General features: G+C 41.4%; 1 protein-coding gene across 1 annotated transcript; it reads right to left on the bottom strand.

Annotated features, from left to right (window-relative positions):
- Positions 1-3,650: 3,650 nt before the first annotated feature.
- Positions 3,651-8,930, bottom strand: LOC133886996 (DAG protein, chloroplastic-like). The gene is made up of 5 exons (XM_062326908.1): positions 8,482-8,930; positions 6,816-6,913; positions 6,655-6,720; positions 4,932-5,611; positions 3,651-3,881 (listed from the first exon to the last, which is right to left on the bottom strand). Exons 1-5 carry the CDS (start codon positions 8,853-8,855, stop codon positions 3,870-3,872), a joined length of 1,230 nt encoding a protein of 409 aa, XP_062182892.1. The 5' UTR covers positions 8,856-8,930; the 3' UTR covers positions 3,651-3,869.
- Positions 8,931-24,753: the final 15,823 nt, after the last annotated feature.

Below are 24,753 nucleotides of genomic sequence, written 5' to 3'. Positions count from 1 at the left end.
GTCACGCCAGTGAACAGCTCATTACCGGAGAGATTTGAATCCTGCTCTGGGACCTAGAATAAGAAGAAGGCCACCCTCGATCCGGCGTAAAAATGACTCAGTTGTCATCACGATTCTTTCCTCCATTATTTAATAGATGTTATTTAACAATAAATACAGTTAAACTTTCAAAACTGTAAACATTAGTACACACAAAAGTATTAGGGCAAATTTCTTATGTGCCGTAAAAAACTTCATATTCCCTCTTTGCCACTTAAAATTTTGAACTTCCTTCATTGCCATCAATTTTATCTTTGGTTCACCATTCCGTCCGTATTTCCGTTCAATCCTCCGTTAAATTCATTGTTCACTGATTCCCTATTTACCGGTCATGTTTCTAAAAAAAAATTAGTAGTCTTCTGTTTCTCCAAAAAATTAAAAAAAAAATTGTACGTGTTTTATAATTCATATGCAACCCATATTAATTGGATTAATCTAAAATCCTGTGTAGAATTTAAACTAAAATTCTTTTTTAAAAAAAAAGGCTACTTTTATAACTTCTAACAATTGTTAAGTCTTCAAATAAAATTCCAAAAATCTAGAAAAAATTCACTAATATTATTCTTATATGATGGACCAATTTCTAGAATTATTTTCAGCCCTAAGTTACAGGGTGAAAAAGTGAGTTCATTTGTAATACTCTATTTCCATCTATTTTATCACGCTACATATAATGTAGCATTACAAAGGAACTCACTTTTTAACTGTATAACCTAGGGCTAAAAATACTTTTAGAAATTAGTCCATCACATAAGAATAATATTAGTGAATTTTTTCCAGATTTTTTGGATTTTATTTGAGTGTCTAACAATTGTTAGAAGTTATAAAGTAGTATTTTTGCGGAGAATTTTAGTTTAAATTCTACATAGGTTTTTTTTTAATTCAATTAAAATGAATTGCACATGAATTATGAAACACGTATAAAAAGTTCTAAAAATTTTTAAAAAATAGAAGATCACTGATTTTTGGATAAACATAACCAGTAAACAGTGAATTTAAACGAGGATTGAAAAAAATGTGGATCGAATAGCGAGAAAGTAACGAAAGATAAAATCGATGGTAATGAAGGAAGTTCAAATTTTTTTAGTGGCAAAGAGGGAAGAGGAAGTTTTTTATGGAAAATAAGGAATTTGCCCAAAGTATTAACGGTTGTGACATAAAATGGTGTTAGTATTGTTATGAAAAGTTCTTTCAAAACATTCTATTTCCAGTAACTTTTACCGATATATATTTGGGAAAAGTAATTGTCAAAGACGAATAACTGTGCCACAAAACGACAAGTAAAAATAAAAAGAGGACGAAAAATATACAGTTACTTTTTTAGTACATGGCCTTTTTTAACCTATGACGACGAAGGAATCCTCAGTGCATGCAACGCGCAAACGGCAAAATCACACGTTGGAACTAGCGGTGCACGTGGGAACTATGCTACACGTGTGGCGATCTGGGTCTTGTACGCTGCCACACACGCAGTCACATACTCCTCGTGGCCGTGCATGTTGGCAGGAGCCGTTCTTGGATCTGGTGACTGCCACTGCATACCTGACAAACCTGATGATCATCTACAGAAGCAGTAATATTTTATTTTATTTTTTTGATTCTCAGAAGCAGTAATATTAGTAGCCATGCAAAGGAAATTCACTGCTTTCTAAGAATTAAATAGTAGTAATATGTTGGGCGCCCAAGTTGGATGTTAAGCTGAAAGGCAGAGCTCCTGTCACTTTGCTTTAAAAAAAAGTTGGATGTTAAGCTACTATCCTTTTCACATAAAATGGAAATCAAGATTTCATTTGGTGATCTGGCACTGCATGTCCCCCTTCTCCTGTAAATTTGATGGACTGAAAAACCACATGTTCTTCAATCAGCACCACGGAATTATCTGGATCCAAAACTTCACTGAAGAAACAACAAATTTTTCTTATCTACAAAGATTAGAAACTTTTCTGGAAAGGATGCACGGACAAGAATTCAAAGGCTGGGTTCAGGATACATCACCAAATGTCAGGTGGAGAGAGCTAAAACAGCTGGGAAATTCCCAAATCAGGAAGAGGGTGACCTGGCATGGTGGATGAGAGCCACTCTGGTTAGCCAAGAAGACCGGCCCATGCAGCCACATTGTATCATCCATCATGCAAGGATTTCTCCAGAAATCCTTGCCATTGCCATGGCTGATGGATTTGCTAACAGAAGGCATGCATAGGCAAGTCATTCTTGGCTACCAAAAGGGAAGCTCTCCATCTCCATGTAAGGCCCCCCCTTCTTCTTGAGTTATGGCTAGCTCTGTTTGGCCTGGCCTGGTGTGTGGCAGCACTGGTAGCTTGCACCAGGTATTTATAATGTGGACAAGGAGAGGGGTCAGGTGTATGGCATCTTCATCTGTTGTTCCTTCAAATGGCAACAAAGGTATGGTGTTATTCGCGGCAGGTCGAAAATCAATGGAGATTTTTTTTTCCCTTCAGAGTGTGTTTGGGAATTTCTATGGATATAGATGAAAGTCCTCGCTATCCAAATAGACCTTTAAATGAACAGTGTCTTGGAATTTCTATGGATATAGATCCAAGCCCTCGTTATCAAGGTCTTGAAAGGAATAAATTGTGCCGGTTCAGGGAGAGCCAAAGGTACATGTCAGGCTTTGCTTCACCATATCTGGTAAGTTGGTAAATATCCGGCGGAAACCAAACGTTCAGTAGAATCGTGAAAGAAAATGTACACAAGATTGACCTTGAAAATCAATATGTATGATTGTTTAAGAGTTCTTCAAAACTTCTAATTGTTTAAGAGTTCTTCCAAACTTCTAAGCATGTTTATTGGAGGAGATTTACAATTTCACCGAGGCGGTGGTTTTTACCGGATATTTTCACTCGTAAGTTAAGATGGATGCAATGTTTAGCCTAGCAGCTCAGCTTTAACATGATTTTAACAATATTGGCACATAGATTTACCTTGATAAGATGTACCAATTACACAGTTTTGTAACAAAACCAGTAGCTGTGACATGATTCGCCCACATATTTACTGCCCGTTATAAGAGCTTTATTCAGTTCAAAGGGGCAAATTCTAGATTCGGGAATTGGAATGATTCTGCAAGTCGCCATAACCTAAAAGCTGTACTTTTAATTTTCATGGAAGGAAAATGGGCATCAATAACAGTTGACTTGGCCTAAAATCTTTTGAAATCTCGTGCAAAAGCAACTTCGTATCTGAACAGATCTCGATACCCAATGACAAGATGGAACAAAGCATCCCAAAGGTACCGGCTTCAAAGGACAAAATCTTCAACAAATGTCAATGGGCATCTAACTGATCAACAGCATGAATTCTGAATTTCTGATAACATTCTCTTCAGAGAAAAAGGAGGGATACATTGAACAGGAAGCACTTGATAGGACAAGCAATGATGCACACCTTTGGATGCGCTGCCTCTTTTGCAAATATGGGTGAAATGATGACCATATCTTGACAGTGCATGCATCTCAGAAGACGATACCATTTGTCCAAAATGTTAGGCATCATCCTGTTATATTTGTTTCACTTGCGATGGACATGGGATGAGTTCTTCCATGACAAACATCCATATGATAAAACAGCATTCACCAAAAGCAGAGAACATGTAAGATAAACAGACAAGAATGTTTCACATTTCGCGACACTTAAAAATGTCAACATATGGCTCAACAAAGGAAATTTAAGTTTGCATCCATAACATTGGTAATAAAGCATGCCCATAAGTCTAGATTTGAATGCAACCAAAAAGAGAAGGTAATGCACCGCAGTCGTTTATTTTACAGGTGGGGATTTCTATATCTCAAGTCTCATGCTTGTCTGAGCTTTTACTGACTACCCTGCACAACAGCAAAATAAGTGTCAATGAGCAGCAATAGATAACAGCAAAAGTTTAACCGGAGATAGAGATATAAGTTCATACTCCCTCTAATCCAAAGTGTTGTTTTGAGTTGCATATAGTCAACTATTTCAAACTTTGACTACAAATTACTTTTTATGTATTGAGGTTGATATTGAGAATGACACGAGTAGATTTGTCTCGAAAAATACTTTCATAATAGTATACTTTTGCTATATTTTATCAATATATTATAAAAAAAAAGTAGTAGTCAAAGTTGTATTTTGAGAACCGTGTCAATGTCCAAAACGACACTTATTTCGGACTAGAGGGAGTATATTATTAGTGCCTGGTTGCTTCTGTGTGTGCCTGATAAAGACCGGCTCTCGGCAATAACAGAGATGAAGACATGGTTCAGAAGCTATCACAATGCCTCGCAGGAGCTTTGATTGGTTGCTTCTTTTGTTATGTAACATAGGAGAAACTTCTAAGTGGGGTCGTATGCTTTGTTAGCTTGTGTAAGAGTTGTGCGATCTGGTAAGCTGGTAATGCCAGTGGAAGGCTGTAAGACAAATGTTATTGCTTTCTATAAAGCCAGTGGAACTATTTTCTTAAAAATAGAAACATAAGTTCATAGGCAAATTCCTCCAGGGAAGGGCTGCTGCAGAATCAGTTCTAGCTCTTGCATTTTGTTACAACTGGGTATGATGTATTCTTGCACTTTTATCATGGCACTACAATAACAAGTTGAGAAAAGGGGTATAGGAATCGAAAATGAAAAAAAAAAGTTTGTAATTGTAAAAGACAATTTAATACGTAGAAAACTGTAGCCAGACATCTGGCATACATATAGTCACGGCATGAATTCAATCTATCCCTAGCCAATCATTACACGCAAGATAGTGACAGGTTTCTTTGAAGTTTGAAGGTTGCAACAAAAAGATGCATATTGTAGATCTAGATATATTGGTAGAGTATAAAGTGGTTTATTTCAGTTGAAACAGTAGTACCACTTTACAAGTGAAAATTTGTATATCAAATGTTCTCATACCTGCCAGTTTCCTTGTCCTTCACCTGGGCTAGGATACTGACCAGAACCCCCTTGCCATTTATCTCCACCATATGCAGGTCCTGCTCCCTGTCTGTTGTCTCCACCAAAACTAGGATTCACACCAGGAACGCCCTGGTTACCGCCAGGATACGTTGATGGAGGCAATTGCCCATAACTTCCAGGCGTCGATGGTTGGCCGTAAGTTCCACCATAACTAGGATTCACACCAGGTGCTGAAGGGCCACCAGGCCTGAAATCTCCTCTCTGCCCTTGTGAGAAGTTCCTGCGGCCTTGTGGGTTGTTGTAACCTTGACCTTGACCAGCTGGATTTACATGCCCTTGGTGCTGAGGTGCTTGACCTTGGAATCCACCAGGTGGTCCATTGTAACCTGAACGGTCTGCATAATCATTCCTCCCATAACCTCTAGCATCTTGTCCAGCCTGTGGATAACTCTGCTGTGGGGCATAAGTTCTTCCATCTTGCTGCGAGCGGTACATTTGAAAGTTTCCTTGCTGTGGCGGACTATTCTGGTAACTTCCTTGCTGTGGAGGACCATTCTGGTAGTTTTCGCCGCTCTGGTAGTTTCCTCGGTAGTTACGGTTCCTGTCAGTCCTTGATGGTTTGCTATAATGAACAGGTGGTGGTCTTGGAGTGATGACACCATTGTCATATTTGTCTCCTGATTAAATCAATGCATACATTCAGCATATATTTCTATCAAGTATCCATAGTTGTTACGGCAGTGTGGCAAGGCACGGTGACCCACCACCTTCACACATTTACAGCACCTATGGCGTGTGGTGTGGCGAATACACACATTATACTCTAGGATAGTAGGAAATTATATTGGCAAATGGCAATGTAAATGCAGCTCAAAAGTTGTCTAGGGTATTAGGAAATCAAAATAGCCAAGCTCTAAAATGTGTGCTATAATGCTATCAGAAATTCAGAATTCACAATTGCTAGTGCTAACTTAAGTGCCACCAGCCTACCCGAACTAGTGTGACATATGGTATTGAGCAATACTACAGAAGTGCTAAAACAGAGAAGAGAGAAGAGAGGGGCTGGCATGCACAGAAGATCCTGTTGCATCCAACCGTCCACCATGAAAGCAGCCCAACTTGGCCCAATCAGTCCCAAACTCTATCTCATTCTCTCTCTGTGCAGCCTCAAAACAGCAGCCACCCCCCCCCCCTCGCATCCCGTTCATTCCTCACTCTCTCTCTGTTCGAGCACAAACGAGCAGCGTAAATCTCCATCGCTACCATCTTCCCCCTCCATCTCTCTCAACAATGAGCAGACGGCAACATTGATGGATTGGATCTTGCTGGGCGACGGCGGACTGCGCAGGCCGCAGGGGTGGCGGCGGACGGCGAGGAGCGCAGGTGCGGCAGCGACGGACGGCAAGGATTGTAGGGGCGACGGTGGATGGCGAGGAGCACAGGGATGACGGTGGCAGAGGACGCCATACCCGCTAGCGCCGTGGTCTCGGCGTGGCGAGAGCCAGAAAACCGCCACGCCGATATGGCGTCGCTACACCAACGCCATGACAACTACGCAAGTATCATGTACTAGATGCACTGAATTTTAATTGTGCCATTAGAAACTCAAGGAAATGTATGGAATGCTATTAACTCACAGTATACAAGCAAAACAAAATCAGAAATATTTGAAATTAATAAATGGTAAATTCAGGAAAGCGAAAACAAGAATGGAACAGACCTCCATACTCCTTTGTCTCTGGATATAGATATGAATCAGGCAAAATGAAAACAACTCCAGGCAACTCTGAGCAAAATACCAAAACAGGCACTTAAGTACTATAAAGTTATAATCATATTAGTTGCAAGAAAAACATAAATTTAGTTACCCTGTTCACTCACCACGGAATTTTTCTGACATTTCCTCAGTCATTACAGCCTGAAAACCGATATAAGTTGTTGTGCTGAAAGCATACATCCTCCTCTTAGCCTCCTCATAACTACAAGAAGCTCAGATCAGCAAATGAGGCAAACTATATGTTGCAGATGCTTGGATTCAATTGTTTATCTCAGATATAACAAAGATTAAGCACTCTAAGAGGCTAAGAGCAACGAATCAACAACTTAACTAGTTAAGAGTTATGGCACCGAATCCATGCACTAATGGCCTTGGGCATCAAAAGAACAATAACCTGACGAGTTAAGAGCTGAACCCAGTATATACAATAATTGCATGGGGTCCATTAACCAAAAATAGATCACTGGCACAAATATTCCAGCTGGTAAACCACAGAATAATAGAACAGCACAATGCTGCAGAAACTAGAAACCATATATTTGTATATAGTCTGTGTGATCCTTGAAGCGTAAACATGATTTGACAATGGATGACTGTACATCTTCTGATGACTGAAAATTTATATTGCCAAAAATCGAGTTAATAATTACAATAATTACTAATCCTCCAAAGGTAAATCCTTCTTACTTCCTTTTCTATAATTACTCAAAGTTAACACTGAAAACAGCAAAACAGGAGTAATGTAACAGTTCAGACAATAGATGTTATTTTTAGGTGGACCCTGAGACTACTTTCATGTTTCAACATTGTCCTCATGTGGACCTAGGCTACTTTATGCCCTAAATTAAAGGCAGGATGGTTCCCCTGTGGAAATGTTTATACTGATCAAGTTAAAAATTGTAAACAGGAATGGGAGTTAGATGGTTTTGACATTATGGGGCAGCCTTTATTCCCTCATTAACACAAACTAAAATGTACATGAAACTACTTCTGATGCTCAAACTTCAACACCAGATCTCAAGGACAGAAGAGTTTCAGTGACACACCAGAATTAGAACCGATTCATCACTTTACAACATAACAAAGTAAACTGGTGAGACAATTTCCATCCACAGACACCAAATATGAATTACTCACGCTCTCAAAGCTATCACATTAAAAAAAATATCCAAGATGTGCAATTACTCCAGGTAATTAAACTTCAGATTAATAACAAACTGTTTTGCTAGGGGGATGAACTCTCCTGACTTAAAAAATAGGTCCCTCCAGTCACAAACAGGTGCTATTTTGGGAACTGCCACAGTCTCCAAAACAGACATTGGCCAGTTATTGTATTATATTGGTAAAACCTGACACTATGAAAGTTTTTTTCTCAAGGCAAATTTGCTTGTATCATTTCCACATGATATGACCAATCAAAATCGAAGTTGGAAAGCATGACTGGAAGCATTCTGAAACAACACTTTATTTTTTAATTGCTAGTACATAATAGTATCAAGAGCCAAACCAAATTTGTTATTTTAAAAAATTCCCATCAGCACAGAAACAATACCAATACGTGCAGCCCTTCAGATGAAACACCCTACTCATCCCCTATCACCTAGACCATACACAACACACAACGAGATGAAGCAATCGTACAATTCAGTACCACATTTCACCACCTGCAGGAATTCATTCATCGCGGCACCAAGCCCCATTCCAAGCAAAAGTCACACATTTCTGATACAGAACCGACACCTGCACGAAATGGATGGAATTTTGTTATACCTTCCGACGACCTTGGCGAGGGTCTGGAGGTAGGTCTCGATCATCTCCTCGCGGGACGGCTTGGGGTCCGGGAACTCCATGGTGATGAGCCAGTGATTGTAGTCGCACCCCTCGAAGAGGATCTCGTCGGGGGAGATCTTCATGTCATCCGCCCCGCCCCCATAGTCCCCTCCCCGCGCCGCCGACGCCGCCGTCGATCGGAACCCCGCGGCGGCGGCGGGGACCAGCCACGGCAGCCGCGGGAGCGGCAGCAGGACGAAGGGTGCGAGGGGGAGGGTCCGGGAGATGGAGGCGGAGGTGGAAGCGCGAAATAGGGGGGAGGAGGTGGAGGCGGCGGCGGCGAGGGCTCGCCGAAGACGCAGCGCGAGGGCCATGGCGGACTAGGGTTTCGGGGAAGGAGAAGCTTCTGGGGTTTAGGGGTTTACGTGGGCCGAGGGGGTTGGGGATTAGTAGGTTAGTCGTTGTGAGTGTGAATCACTGACAGGTGGGACCTCGAGTGAGCGTCAGTGGCTGGTGGGGCCATGAGTGCTTTCTATCCGGCAATAATCAGCCCTGGCAGGTGGGCCAGAGAGCTGGGTATTTGTCCGGTTGGCAATAGCAGATGAGCAATCGCATTGTTTAAGAAATAGGAAAAAGTCAATTTTTTAGTTTTAACTCTTGCGTTTGTCTAATTTTGATTTTGATTCGCAACTCCAAAAATCGTGTGAAGCGGTTTAGACGTGACGTGGCAACGATTTTGTACTCTAACATCATATTTTTGTCACATAGGCAGTTGAAATATCCTCCACACACTGACATGTGTCCCCACCCTCCCTCCCTCTCCAAGTGGTATGCTTCTTCTCCAACAGCAAGCAGTTGATCGGCTCCATCTTCTCTACATCTTCTCTATAACCGAATCCTAGACAGAAAAATCCATCCTCATTGAGCCACGTCAGCCAAAAATTTACACCGTCCCTTTTCTATCAGACGGATAAAAAGTCAAACGGATGGCATAAAAAAACCAGTTCCACAGTTACACCACATGGTTAGAGAAATAAAATAAAAAGTGTCTCTAGAGTCTTCGTAGCTTTTCTCCCTCACCGCCGGCCTTCACTCGCTGGTCCACCCTCCGGCTTCGACGCACGGTACCATAGATTAGTGGCGGACCTAGAACTAAAATGACCGGGTGTCCTATACATATGACTATGCATGTTCGGTCCGTCCAGGTGTCCTATTTGTTCAAACAGAAGGTGTCATATGGGCCTGATGTACATAATGGATCCCTGAAAAACGAAAACTATCCAGTGTCCTGTGCACCCCCCTACCTACATGTGGGTCCGCCCCTGCCACAGGTCCTGGGCCCCGGTGGCACTTGTCCTCCACAACGGCGGCGCCGGGGGGGGGGGGCGACGGAGAGTGGACAGCGGTACCACGGCGTCCCCCGGCGATGACGAAGCGTAGGCGACCAGACCACGACGTCCCTGGCAGCGACGAAGCGCGGGCGGCCAAACCACGTCGTCCCCCGGCTAGCCCTGCCGCCAATCCGCGCTGCCATAGGAACACGCACGACACACGAGCACGGCACGAAGGGTGGCGCCACATAATATAAGCGCCGAAATCCGAATCCTAGATCGACGGATCTGGCCCGCTCCTCATGGCGGCTCCTCATCGGCCACATCAAGGCCTCAATGGGGAGGCGGCTCTCCTCGACCGCATCGATGCCTATGGTCGCCCCCACTACCTCCATTGATGCAGAATATGAATGGATAGAATATTAGTTCTTAGTTGAGCTATTGAGCTAGTAGGATCTGACTTGCAAAGCTGTGATGAGGAGGTACCTACTGTCTTGCTCTTCGGAGTGCACCGGGGCTTTGGATTTAGGCGGGTGGTGCTCCGATTGATGATGCACCTTAGGGAAGGGTGAGGGAGCTCGGTCGGGTCCTCTCCTCCAGATCCAAGGGACGGTACTTGTGGAGATGAGGAGCTGCTTTGTTGCTTGCTATTATCTGGTGACAGGAAGGAAATGAGAGCGAGACAGCTAGCAGCGGAATCGTATCCTCTGACTTTGCTTCAGCGAGGGGATAAGGATGCCCGCGCTGGGGTTTCTTGATGGACGGATGGACAACACCGTCACACGCGTCAGGCTAGGATGAGGTTACAGTGTGTAGATGACGTGTCTGAAAGCGCGCAGGTGACCTTGGCTGGTGTGTCGCTCCTCCAGTTTTGCCACAGAAGACGTGTTTCAAAAGTAGTTAACTTTGAGGAATTTTAATTTTAATTAAAAAGGTGTTTTGGTGAATCAAATGAAAATGTTTATTAGTAATTGGTCTGTAAGCACAAAATTTGGCACTATTTTTGGAGCTGTAGACATCATCTTTTCAATTTTTGAAATGGAGATGGAAGAATAATTTTTGGAGCAAAGGGTCTAAATTGCTCGAGACCAGAGACATTGTTTTGCTAGTCCAGACAAGTTGGACCCCACTGGCAGTGTGTCTTCCCTCTTTTCTCTTTTTTTTTTCCTCTTTCTGGTGGTCGGTGATGGGCCGCAAGGTACATGCCTAATATTTCTCATATGTTATTTTTACATTAACATATTTATTGATCATAAGTCATATTTTCATGCTGGTCCTTCTAAACGAGCTGCCCAACCGTGGCAACAGAAGTTGCCCAAGTCAATTCCTTTCTGGTGCATTTTTTGTTCTCTGACATTGATAGTTTGATGAGCAATGTTATCTCCTTGCATTCAGTACACCATTTCCTTTGGTTTGAGATGGAACAAGGATATCTGATTGTGGCTTAAAATGACAAGCAGCCCGCGCAGGCACCGCGTAAGCTTTCTCCGGTCAAGAGATAAATCGCATAAGATAATTATGAATTCACGTGGACTCTTTAGCTCTTTTTATTTTATAAGTTTGCAATTTATATTAACACGTTCGTGTATGTACTATCTTAGAGTACCAGTATGCTAAACAGCTTATATAAACACGGTGGTTGAACTTGAGTCAATGCTCATCACTGAGACAAATTGGAGAAGAAAAACAGTTGCTGTTTTTCTTTTTAGAGCTAAGAATTACTTAGCTAAACAGTAGAAAAGACAAATCTGATACAAATATTGCAAGTGCACAATAGTATTTTTTATTAGAAGTTTGTATACAAGTATATGATAATTACCAATGTGATTCCCCACGAGCCGGGCTCAGCGGCACGGCAAATGCCGCGCCATCTTTCTAGTCCCTCACTGGTGCAGGACCAAAACCACCACGGCATTTCTTCTTCTCCTTCCTTCTTCACAGCAGTAAAACAAGAACAAAATCCCACCTCAAGTTTCGCACGCAGCGGCACCAGCTGCCATGGCATCAGCGAGCCTAACGATGGGGACGAGTGGGGCACCCCCAATGCCTCGCGCAGGAGAGGTGCACTAGCTGCGGCAGCCCGCACGCGGCGTCAATGGGCCCAGAGTGGGGATGGTCGCAACAACGTCAGCCCCAATACCGACTGTCGCGGGGCCGAAGAAGGTGGCAGCCATGGAGCTCTTGTCGTCGAAGAAGAAGACGGCGCAACTTTGTTGCAAGGCTATGTTGTCCGGATACAGCGATACAAATACGCAATACAGCCATACTTCGACTTCGATATGCATTTTTTTAAAAAATATCAATACTAATATATACACTATATTGTACTACATTTAGGATATAGAATATTATCTTACATCTAGACACGATCTAGCCAGCTCCCTGGCCCCGCGCGCCCCCATCGAAGCGCTTGCCCCCTTGCAACTGTGCTTACATGCGCCTCCACGCCCATGCCATGTGTCGCGCGCGTCCGGAGTCCAAACCTAGCATGCAGTTGACTTGCAACTAGCCACTAGCGACCTCCTCCTCGATCCTGGTCGATCACATGTGCCACATATTCTTGCTTGCTGTCTTTAGTATCTCAAAATATCACGTCTTTGTCTGAAATTATTGTGCATATAGACGAATACTATACTCATAGGCTCGCACCATATTAGGCAAGACAAAGGTTTAACTACTACTAGTTCTGTTGGAATCTTAATTTTCTTGCAATTTGTTGTGTAAGAGGTCCAGACCACATCCTCTGGACGCAGATGGTTGAATTGCAACCTAAAAAGATCCTGCTCGTGCGCCCAGTGCGGCTGTGGAGAAAAATAGTAAGAAATCTAAATAAAAATATGTGGCAAGTGAAACAGAGCTATGTTTCATAGTACCCTATGTCGACACCACAACGAGCTATGTTCCAGTCTGCATCCATGTCGACGACTCCAACAGCGACTCCAATGCAAAATAAGCCTAATAGGTAGGCTACGTCCTGTAATGTCGAAGCCATCTCACCGCAGGAGAGGTAGAAAGTGTGGGTTTCAAGCCTCCACCGGTCGACCAGTGTAGTGATCAGCGAGCAGTCGTAATAGAATCGCCTCGCTGCTACCTCAGGGTTCTCTGTCACTCAGGCCTCCACCAAACGACACAGCAATAGGAGTTTAGATGTTGTTAATCTGAACCATTTGAAATATTAAGTGAATGTAGAGCATGGAATAAATAAATAATTAGGTACATGCGTAGCTAATTCACGACATACCGGTGCTTCTAATGATCATCGATCATAAGTAGGTCCCCGAGGCCACGTGGTCAAAAAACTCTTAACTCCGTTTAGTGAACGGCATACAAGAAGCTATGGTGCTTCTTGTCCACTATAGGGTCAAGAAGCTCGGGTGTCAGTGGGTGCATCATATCTACATTGAAACCAAATATAAACAGTCTGTTATATAAAAATATACACACATTTATGTGAACAGTATATAATATACATACACACAAAGTTACATGCACATATTACAACATATAGGTATACAATCAAATACTAATATAAGGTCCAAATACAATGTACATATGTAAGGCGAAAACCTTACAAATATAACATCGAGATATGCTAAATACATTCATACTTGACCGCCGTCATGACCCTATCTACACACTAGGTGCATTTTTCGGACAATACTTGTATGTGTGACATGTTTGATCGCACTTACTGCATTGCTTCATCCTTGGACCTGCCTCGGATACATCTATATCGTTTTGAATCCGCCGAGTTTGTCGACATCCCGGTATGTACTTCATCCTCTCAAAGTCTAGCACATAGATTTGTGAGGGACCTGGATTACTTATAAACGTATCAACAATGTTGTAGCCATAAAGTTCATGGTTCCATATTTTCAGTGTCTGATCTTTCATAAAGTAGTGGGAAACATATTGTCTGGTTAGCATATTGTGCGACCCACATATAGCTATGACGTGTGTACATGGCTTGTGTAGCAATTGTGGCTTCTGGCACATACAGATGCATGTTTCAATCCTAAGCACACACTCTTGCACATGGCGCTCATGTCTGCTACCCCTACGACCCTTATCACGGTACAAGACATTGAATATGTGCTTCGCAGTTCCCCCCTGATTGACGCGATGCATATGTGCCTTCTTTGTAGCCTTCTACATGTACTTATATAGCATCGATCCATACAACATACAGTTATCTGTCATTGCCTTCGAAGCATTTGCGTAGCGATCAATGAAATATTTGTAAGTCTCATGCACAATACCTTCAACAATCTCAACAAGTGGGAGGGACCTCATACCCCGCATAACCCAGTTGTAGATCTCAGCAAGATTAGTTATCATTATCCCATACCTTGCCCCTCCAGTGTCGTACATCAATGCCCATTTCTCTCTTAGCTCATTTTATATCCACTGCGAAAAGTTCCTAATAGCTGACCCTAACCTACTTACTATCTGGGGAGTATCTGTTGGGATGGGTCCAAGAGCAATCGGGTCATCTCCTGTGTCTGCTAGCTCAGATGTCTTCTTCGTGGTTAGTTCATCTTGTCTTGCCCATAGTGTGTTGAACTTTCTCTATTGATTTTGGCTGCACAATTTCTTGAAAAGATTCATCAAGTCCTTATTTTTGAATTGTTTATAAAAGTTTGCACCCATATGCCTCATGCATCACCTGCTCTTCAAGTCGAGCAACTTTGTTCTTACACACCATCAAACATTGCCGTATTGTATATACAGCAAAGCCTGCAATAGCCCTGCATGTCTATCATGAATCAAATATACATCAGGCCGGTCGAGAACAATAGTATGCTTGACCCGCTCAAGGAACCAATACCAGCTCTCTCCGTTCTCACTCTCCATGAAGGCAAACTTCAGTGGCATGACATGGTTGTTCCCATCTACCTCAATTGCAGACAATATCTATCATTTATACTTCCTAGTGAGGAATATCCCGTCCAAGCAAATGATGTGTCGATAGTGCCTAAATGCCTTGATGATTTCCGCAAATGCAAAGAAAGCACACTCCGCAAATGCAAAGAAAGCACGCTGCAATACTCGCTTCTTCTATACTTCACATCAGTCGAGGGGTAATGTTTGATGTCAAAGTAACTTCTAGGGTTTCTCGCACATATTGTCGCTAATTGACGTGGTAAGTTGTCATATGAATCTTCGTATGTCCCAACCTCATCTCAATAGCGTTCTGTTTCGCCCTCCATGCCTTGGTGTAATTTATTGTATACTAGAACCTTTTCTCAATAGCACAGATTATTGATCATGGCTCATACTTTAGGTTATCCACAATCTCTCCATACATAACATTGGTAACAAAAGCATATGACAAGTTCTAGTAGGAGAACTCTATTTCCTTAATATGATTGTTATGCTCCCTAACTATTGAGCACTTCCGATAGTCAACCCACTTCCCTCTGAATACGTGCACCTGCCACGGACAATCAGGCACTAAACACTTGACATCGTACTCTCGTTTGCTCGACTTCACAACCTTGAACTGCATCCAAAGAGACAGCGGCCAGAATTTCACTACATCAATAATAACCTCCTTATTAGGGTACATAGCACCCTAGGACACCTCATTCTCATGATATTTCCCAGGTGTCTGATGATCCTCACTCGTCACTAGCTTTGAAAATTCCTGATTCCTCCACTCTGTAGAAACATGAGCATTTCCCTCCTCGTCGGATGAATCCTCATCGGCAATGACTTTCTTCAACTCTTGATCCTCCCTCTCCATCTCTTCAATTATGCTAGGAATATGCTCCCCCTCATCGGCTACTGTAAAGAAAATGGCCCTATTAAACCATGTTTATGATTTTGGTGATTAATAACAACATAGTCAATAAGACTAATATATTTGTTAAGAATATATATTAGTAGGTCTCATGGATGCAATACATGAAGAAGTCACTGAAGCAGGGACAAAGTTTGGTTGAATTGGAGAAGTCTCATGAGTTTTGTTCTCACCAGATGGTCCGGTGTGGAATGTTTTGCACACACCGGACAATGAGCAGTGCATACAGACAGAGACAGTTTTGCCACACCGGATGGTCCGGTGTCAAATGGGCAGAAACATCGTAGCAATTTTAGCAGAGGCAGTTTCAAGAGTTGAAGTTGAAGATCAATTGACCGGATGATCTAGTGTTGAACAAGAAGTACACACTAGAGCATTTGGTTCTGGGTAGAAGATTTTGAAGGCATCAGATAGTTTGGTGATGAAGCAAGAGTACAACGGATAAATACACTGGACAATGAACAATATAAAAAGGCAGGCAAAGCTCAAGCCATCGGATGGTCCGGTGATGTAGTCTTGTGCACACCGGAGCATATTTTTCAGAGAGGGTTGCATTTGGCTCGGATGACTAAGGTATACTCATCAGAAAGTCCGTGATGAAGAAAAAGTATACACTAAAGTGTCCAGTGTTCACAGTGGCTTGAGTGGGGTTCCAGGGACTAGTTTGTGAGAGTGTACTCACCGGATGATTCGATGTTAGTACTATTGTTTTCACCAGATCATCCGGTGTTAACAGCTTTTCAGAGCCGTTGGGTTAACGGCTAGTGCGTGGGTTTGATGCTATGAATACCACTCCACTCAGTCATTTGAAGGTGTGGCGTGCAGTTGGAGTCTAGAGAAGTTCATATACACCTGAGAAGACATCCAAGCCACCAAAGTGCTTAAAATGATCATCCAAGGCAATTAAGCACAAGATTAGAGAGCGATTAATGCTTATAGGCCTAGAGAGTGTGTTGCTAGGTGATTGCTGCCTAAAGAGTGGATCAAGGAGTGATCTAAGCTTGTACCTCTTGTTACGCTAGCACCTTAGAGTCTTGGCGACTCGCTGGCAACTTGAGCTGGAGTTGCTCAAACTTGTTGACCCTCCGACTTGGTGTGGAGCAGCGATGAGAAGCATGTACAGAGACGCAAAGACCCTTGCCTTGGTGACTCAAGCTCTAAAGTGATCATGGTGGCGAGTAACCAGAAGAGAGGCTAGTGATGAGACCTTGCCTTGGTGCCTTAGTGGCTCATCCGGGTGGGGGCCTTATCTTTGTGACTTGGTGGTTCAAGAGCCGTGACTGGGTGCCGACAGGGAGCATATCTTTTGTGGAGCTCCTACGTGTACTAGGGGTGACGTTCATGCTATCGATACCACAGAAAAAAATCCTTATGCCGAGTTTGCTCTCTCTACCTTATTTACGTTTCCGCATTTACTTATTTGCAATTTATCTTTTTAGATAAGTTGCAAGCATTTTGATCGGTAGAGTAGACATACTAGATAAACCTAGAGCATATTTAGATAGAAATTAATATAGGTTTATCTTGTGTTGTTTCTAGAGCTGAAATAGTTCTAAGTGTCCTAATTCACCCCTCTTAGGACGTCATCGATCCCTACAAGTGGCATTAGAGCCTCGTGCTCTTGACATGCTTAACACCCTAGAGTTGTTACGTCCGGAGTTGGGATGGATTCTCATAGTGCTTCACTTTTCGATGGTACAAATTTCCCTCATTGAAAAATTCTAATGTCTTATTATTTGCAAGCCTGAGAGTTGGATATTTGAAGAGTCACCGAGGAAGGGATGAAACCTCACATCAACAACAAGGAGAGATAATTAGATGCATTGTACAAGAGTGTCATTTTATCATCTATATGTATTGATACATTTAATCGTGTTTATTCTCTCACTAATGCACATGATAGTTAGACTAGTCTCATTGAAATACATGAAGGCACAAATGATATGTGCAATTAGAAATATCATGTGCTTGTTACTAAGCTCAATGACATCAAGCAACTATCCTATGAAAGTGCTAATGATATGTATTCTCATTTGAATATTGTTATTATTGAGATCAATGGGTTAGGTTTAACGCCAATTAAAGATGATCAAGTGGTAAGAAGAATACTTCAAGATCTTCTTCCTAAGTACAAGTTGATCATCCCCATCATCTACGACAACAACGACATCAAAAAAATGACTCCAAGTCATGTGCTCGGTAAGATCACCGCCCATAAGATAACCATGATCATAGAGGTGGAAGATCCTATCTCATCCGACACCAAAAATCTTGCTCTTACAAGCAAGTAAACTCAATGCCAATACATGAAGGCAAGGATGAGGAGACAAATGCAAGAGTCAAGCTCAAGTGAAGAAGATGAAAATGAAGATAAAGAAAGCTATGAAGAAGATGAGCAAAACACCTCAAGCGATGAAGGGATGGATCCCGAAGTCACCAAGCACATCTCACAAGTAGAGAAGAACATTAAGAAAATCAATTCCAAGATTGATCACCTAATCTCCATGAAGGACTTGGTCAAAACAATTGATCACATCAAGAAAGAGAAGAAGGCTAAGATCAAGAAGAGGGAGACAATGGGAAGAGCCAAAGCATTCGCAAGCATAGGGAGATGGGTGAGTGATGATGAAGATTCGAGCTCAAGTGATAAAAGCCTCACCGTCCACTCCTCCAAGAGAATCTCTTCCTCAAGTTCATCATCACACAAGTCATCTCGCAAGTCATCTTACAAGTGACTTATAGCCAAAGGTATAGATAGCGATGGAAGAGATGATAAATCTGATGAGGATTCTTCCTCCTATGATGAACTTATTCATTTGATCAATGGGAAACAAAGGACCCTTAAGAAATAATCTAAAGAGCTTAAGAAATTCAATGCACTTAATGATATTCATGCTACCTTTGTTTCTAATTATGAACAATTATTGTGTAAATTCAATTTGCTAAACAAGGAGCATGGAAAGCTTAAAGCTAAATTTAAGTGCATTGAATCTCAAACTAAGGTCCATTTGAAGCTATCTACCTCTCTTTTTAATTACAATCATAAGGTAGATGCTTCCACTTCTTGTGATGATTTATATGCTTTATCTAGCTCACCCATTTGGAATGAGAATTGTGTTGAGAATGTTGTTATAGAAAAATCTAATGAACTCATTGCACAAGATAATGATGAACTTAAGCAAGAAGTGAAGAAGCTCAAGAAGGACTTGGCAAGATTAAAGAGCAATTCTCCAACCTCTTCAAGATAATCATGCTTTCATGGTGAAGAAGCTTGCGGAGGGGTCAACCGTGATATGCTTCAAATATCATCAAGAAGGACACAAGTCCTTCCAATGTAAGCAAGTGAAGAAGGAGACCAAGGAGAAAAAGAAGACGGCGAACCTCTCCAACAAGACCTCCAACTTCTACACCAAGCCTAACTACAAGAACAAGATAAAGAGCAACCACTACAAGCTTAAGAAGAAGGAAAATGACAAAGTGGTTGCACACATGATTGGAAAGAAGGATAGGAGGTGGAACCAACCTATTTGGGTGCAAAAAAGTAATCACCAACATAAAAGGGTCCACATTAGTTTGGGTTTCAAAGAAGACTTGAAGCCCCGAAGCGGCTATGGGGATTTGGAGACTTGGCTCACAAGACGAAGTAAAAGTTTAAACAAAGAAGCTAAGTGTACAAGATTGGGTGCGTTGATGAAGATCATGAACATCATATACCCAAATCCCATCCAAAAATAAAAGAGGTAACGAAGCTAGTTTCAAAATCATTTCATTCGATGTAGCTCACTTACCTTGACTAGGTTTGCATGTGCTTATTTCAATTTATTACAATAATTAGGTGTAAATATTATATGGTAGGTTGCTTGTGTTTATCTCTTATCCATGAGCAACCTACATAGTTTATTAGTGGTAGGTTTATTTTATGGCACTAGTTTTATAATTGATATATTTTATATGCTATGATCCAATATATAGGATAAATCCTCATTATTATCAATAACAAGTGCATATATCTCATAAGTATTCAACACTTGTATGTATACTTTTAGGGAGAGTATATCCTATAGATTATGATTTTGAGACTAACATGTGTTGTCAGTGATATCTTTTGTAGTCTCATGGAGCAATCAACATGTTTGCAGAGATATGTAATGCTCAAACGCTTTAATTAGTATCATTGTCAAATCTTTGTTCATTTAAGCTACCTCCATGCATAATATAGCTTAAACTTTCTATCTTGACATATTGTTTAGTTGTGCATATATTTTATTCTCATCATATATATGCACACATATAGGGAGAGTTTAGACTATATTATGTGAATTTCATAAATCGTAATCCATGCGCTATCATAGCCTACAATTGGTATCATACCCTGCAATTGGTATCATTCATTTGTAGTGATATCCATTCATTTGTAATACTTTCAATTAGATCATGATGTGTGAAGCTCTCTCCCATATGCTCTAATATTTTTCTCTTTGAATTTAACGTGTGCGTATAGTCCTTTTTGGAGATTGTTGATAAAGGGGGAGAATTTGGATGACCAAAGCAAGAAGCAGGTAATAAGGTAAAGGAGATTGTAGCAATAAGCAAGATGGTCTAGAAATACCGAAGTTGACAAAAGGAGAGAAGAAGAAGATGCTAGAAGCAACATAAGGTGTCTAGATCGACAAAAGAGAAGCTCTTGCATAGATCAATCAAGGGAAATAGTGGCAATAGAGAAAGGGAGAGCTACAACAAAGGGGGACTAATTGGTAATAACATTCATCCAAGTAATATGTTAAGACTTTGTGCTCATTTATGATCTTTACATTTGATATCATTTGTTGTTTGTCATTTGCTTTGGTTGTGTTGTCATCAATCACCAAAAAGGAGGAGATTGTAAGGAAAATGACCCTATTAGCCCATGTTTGTGATTTTAGTGATTAATGATAACATAGTTAATGAGACTAACATGTTTATCAAGAATATATGTTAGTAGATCTCATGGATGCAATACATACAGAAGCCACCGAAGTAGGAACAAAGTTTGGTTGAATTGGAAAAGTCTCAGGAATTTTGTTCTCGCTGGATGGTTCGGTGTTGAATGTGTTTCACACACCGGATAATAAACAGTTCATACAGATAGAGGCAGTTTTGCCTCACCGGATGGTCCGGTGTCAAATAGGTAGAAGCATCAAAGCAATTCCAGCAGAGGCAGTTTCAAGAGTTGAAGTTGAAGATCAACTAATTGGATGATCTGGTGTTCAACAAGCAGTACACACCAGAGCATTTGGTTCTGGGCAGAAGATTTTGAAGGCATCAGATAGTCCGGTGATGAAGCAAGAGTACAGCGGACAAATACACCGGACAAAGAACAATACAAAAGAGGCAGGCAAAGCTCAAGCCATCAGATGGTCTGGTGATGTAGTCTTGTGTACACCGGAGCATATTTTTCAGAGAGGGTTGCATTTGGCTCGGATGGCTGAGGATTGCTCACCGAATAGCCCGGTGATAGATTGATAAGCATTAGAGAAGACATCAGAGCAATTTATACAGAGAAGATGTTGGCTCAGATGGCTAAGGTATACTCACCGGAAAGTCTGATGATGAAGAAGGAGTATACACCAGAGTGTCTGGTGTTCACAGTGGCTTGAGTGGGGTTCCAATGGCTAGCTTGTGAGAGTGTACTCACCGGATGATTCGGTGTTAGTACTACTGTTCTCATCGAATCATCCGGTGTTAACAACTTTTCAGAGTCGTTGGGTTAATAGCTACTGTGCGGGTTTGATGCTATAAATACCCCTCCACTCAGTCATTTGAAGGTGTGGCGTGCAACTAGAGTCTAGAGAAGTTCATATACACTTGAGAAGACATCCAAGCCATCAACGTGCTTAAAGTGATCATCCAAGGCAATTAGGCACAAGATTAGAGAGTGATTAATGTTTATAGACCTAGAGAGTGTGTTGCTAGGTGATTGCTACCTAGAGAGTGGATCAAGGAGTGATCCAAGCTTGTACCTCTTGGTACGCTAACGCCTTGAAGTCTTGGTGACTCGCCGGCAACTTGAGCCGAAGTTGCTCAAGCTTGTTGACCCTCCAACTTGGTGTGGAGCGACGACGAGAAGTGTGTATGGGGATGCGGAGACCTTTGCCTTGGTAGCTCAAGCTCCAAAATGATCATGACGGTGAGGATCCGAAAGAGAGACTAGTGGTGAGACCTTACCTTGGTGGCTCATCTGAGTGGAGGCCTTATCTTTGTGACTTGGTGGCTCAAGAGCCATGACCGGGTGCCAACTAAGAGAATATCCTTTGTGGAGCTCCAACATGAATTAGGGGATACCATAGGAAAAAATCCTTATGCCGAGTCTGCTCTCTCTAACTTATTTATGTTTTCGTATTTACTTACTTGCAATTTACCTTCTTAGATAGGTTGCAAGCACTTTGATCGGTAGAGTAGACACACTAGATAAACCTAAAGTATATTTAGATAGAAATTGATATATGTTTATCTTGTGTTGTTTTTGGAGCCGAAATAGTTTTAAGTATCATAATTCACCCCTCTCTTAGAATATCATCATACGCTACATCTACATCACTCGAGTGCATCTCCCGCACATCGCCAACGTCTTGCTCGTCCCTCACAGTTGTCGAGTCTGCTTTATCCACCACTATCTGACTTGTTTCTACTATTGCTTCTGCAATATTTATCTCTGTTGGATCCTTCTGGTATGCCTCTGCTAGCAAAACAAGAGGAGACCATATTCACATAATATATCTACGTACTGTCTCCAAGTAGATGTCACATTAATCGGGATGAGCTCCCCAAAGTACCCCTGAGTAGCACGGCTTAGCACAACTATCAGCTTAAACTCATGTTGCTAGGGATCTAGTTAAAAATGACGCATCAGCCACTTGCACACGCCCACGATAGTCCTCTCATTGGCTCTACTAAGTCCCTTGACGATATGTTGAAATCCAGAGAGATCTACATCGTTAGAACCATAATCAATTTGATTTTCACCATAATATATTTGAAAAATATAATTTATCGGGCATCCCTGAAAACATCCAAAAATATGTCCAATGTTAATACCAGAAAACTATACTTCTAATTATCGAAACTCTAATAAAATTATCAACACCGATGATCACCTAACAATACATTTAGTTCACTATAATCAATATTGTTGCTAAGCAAACTAACCAATTTAAACTAATTAACTACCCGTCTATTTAATAAAGTTTCTAATTATCTATAATTATTACTTAGATCATTATTATGTAAATCTAGATAATTAAAACTACCGTACTCTAAATACTACTATACATCTGATGGCTATCCTATCATGTTAAAATTGATGTTTACAATATACTACAAAAGACAGCATATTATATCTTTCTAAACCATAGGTCTCATATAATATAACTATTGTTATGTCGCTAAACCCTAGATCTAGTGGTACTTCAATTACTAATAAAAACATAAGTCTAGAAAAATTACTAAAAATTAAGATCCAAAATTCACGGATCAAAAACAGTAGGGCTTCGCCGTGTTGCCTCCCTCTCCTCTTCACCCATTCTCTTTCTTTTTTTCTAGATTTAAATGACTATTTTGACTGATTTTTAGCATTTTATACTGTGAGGGAAGTGGAGAGGGTGGGAACGAGGGGCTAACTACCCCTGAGAGGGCGGGTACCCCTGAGAGGGTGGCAAAGAGGCTACTCGTCTTCTCAGTGGGCAGTAAGAGATAGTATGACCGATGGGTGCGGGGTGGGCCCTACCTATCCTTTGAAAGAGTGGTAAAGGGTGTCGTTGCCACCGTAATATCCTTACCACCTCTAAAATATAAAAATAAAAAACTCGTCAGTTCTATGATGAGCTACAATAAAACCTAGACAGTAACCCAAGGGTGCTGGGCCCTAGCTCCACCTCTATCTCGAATCCAACATGGTGATGACAAACGTTTCCACCTGGAACATGTACTATGACCGTGTGACATCTAAATTTTACCGTATTCCTTTTTTAATGAAATAGACCCAATTTATATCATCCATCATAAAATTCATGTACCTCGGCTACACGATTTCCAAAACGGAAAGAAAGCTATGCATCCTATCGCAATCCAACGGTCATCATTAACGGAAGCTATTAGTAGCTTTTTATTTTAGATTTGAGAAAAATATAATGAGTATAAGAATTTGAATACCGTATCATATTTGGGCTCACGTGTATGACCGTAAAAAGGCTACATTTCATGCACATGATGACCTGAAGTAGCAGATCCCTTATTTTACAGTATGACCTCACGTGCGATAGAATAACGAAACTCAATCTCGATGCATCTATGTACTGTTCAACAAAAACTATCCAAACTGAACTCCAAAACAGGTGGAATGGAGGATTCGTCAGCAACGAGGGCAAAGACACAATTGTCGCCGATTTCTTCACGAGCTCAAGTGCTCAAAGAATGATTCCCCTCGCCTCCTCGTTTTTTGGGAATCTGCATTCTTTTTGCACATTTGCCCTTGGCATCCTCACATATCGTGGAGACGTGGAGTTCTCAGGCATGGCAATGGCATGACTCTTGCCGCCGCCGACGAGTTGCACATCATGGTTTCGCGTCACCAGCTCAAACCAACTATTAATATTCCAGATTTTTTTTAACTGGTTTAATTTTCTGATTTGGTCAAAACTTACATAGGATATTTGAATAGAGGAGTAGGATGACGATGTATCTTTCGATCCTAGCTCCAAACCTATTTTTCTTGTTTGATTTATGAGATAGATTAACCATCGTCATTTCATTCCTGTTGGATGGTCTCGTGGTGAGCCAATTCCATCTATGATCAATTCGACTCCTCGATCAAATCACACAAATAATATTTTTTCTCTTTTTAGGAGGATACGTTGAATGCATCTGTGTAGTTATCCTCTGTTGTGTTTGCAGGAAAAAAGTTGTTTTCCTTGGAAGAAGAAAGTCTATGAATTATCGTACTCCTTTTGTCCAAAACCATTTTTATTGTTCCCGCAAAAAAAACATTTTTATTGTTGAAGAAAAAAAAGTTGGCTGCAGAATTATGTTAGCAAGAATTCCGCGCCACACCTAGACCGATCGGACTCTGTTGCGTCAGACTTCCTTTGACGCGTAAATAAAACT

Source organism: Phragmites australis, chromosome 12 (genome assembly GCF_958298935.1).
Source record: "Phragmites australis chromosome 12, lpPhrAust1.1, whole genome shotgun sequence".
Lineage (NCBI taxonomy): Eukaryota > Viridiplantae > Streptophyta > Magnoliopsida > Poales > Poaceae > Phragmites > Phragmites australis.
This window is presented reverse-complemented; position numbering and strand designations above follow the sequence as displayed.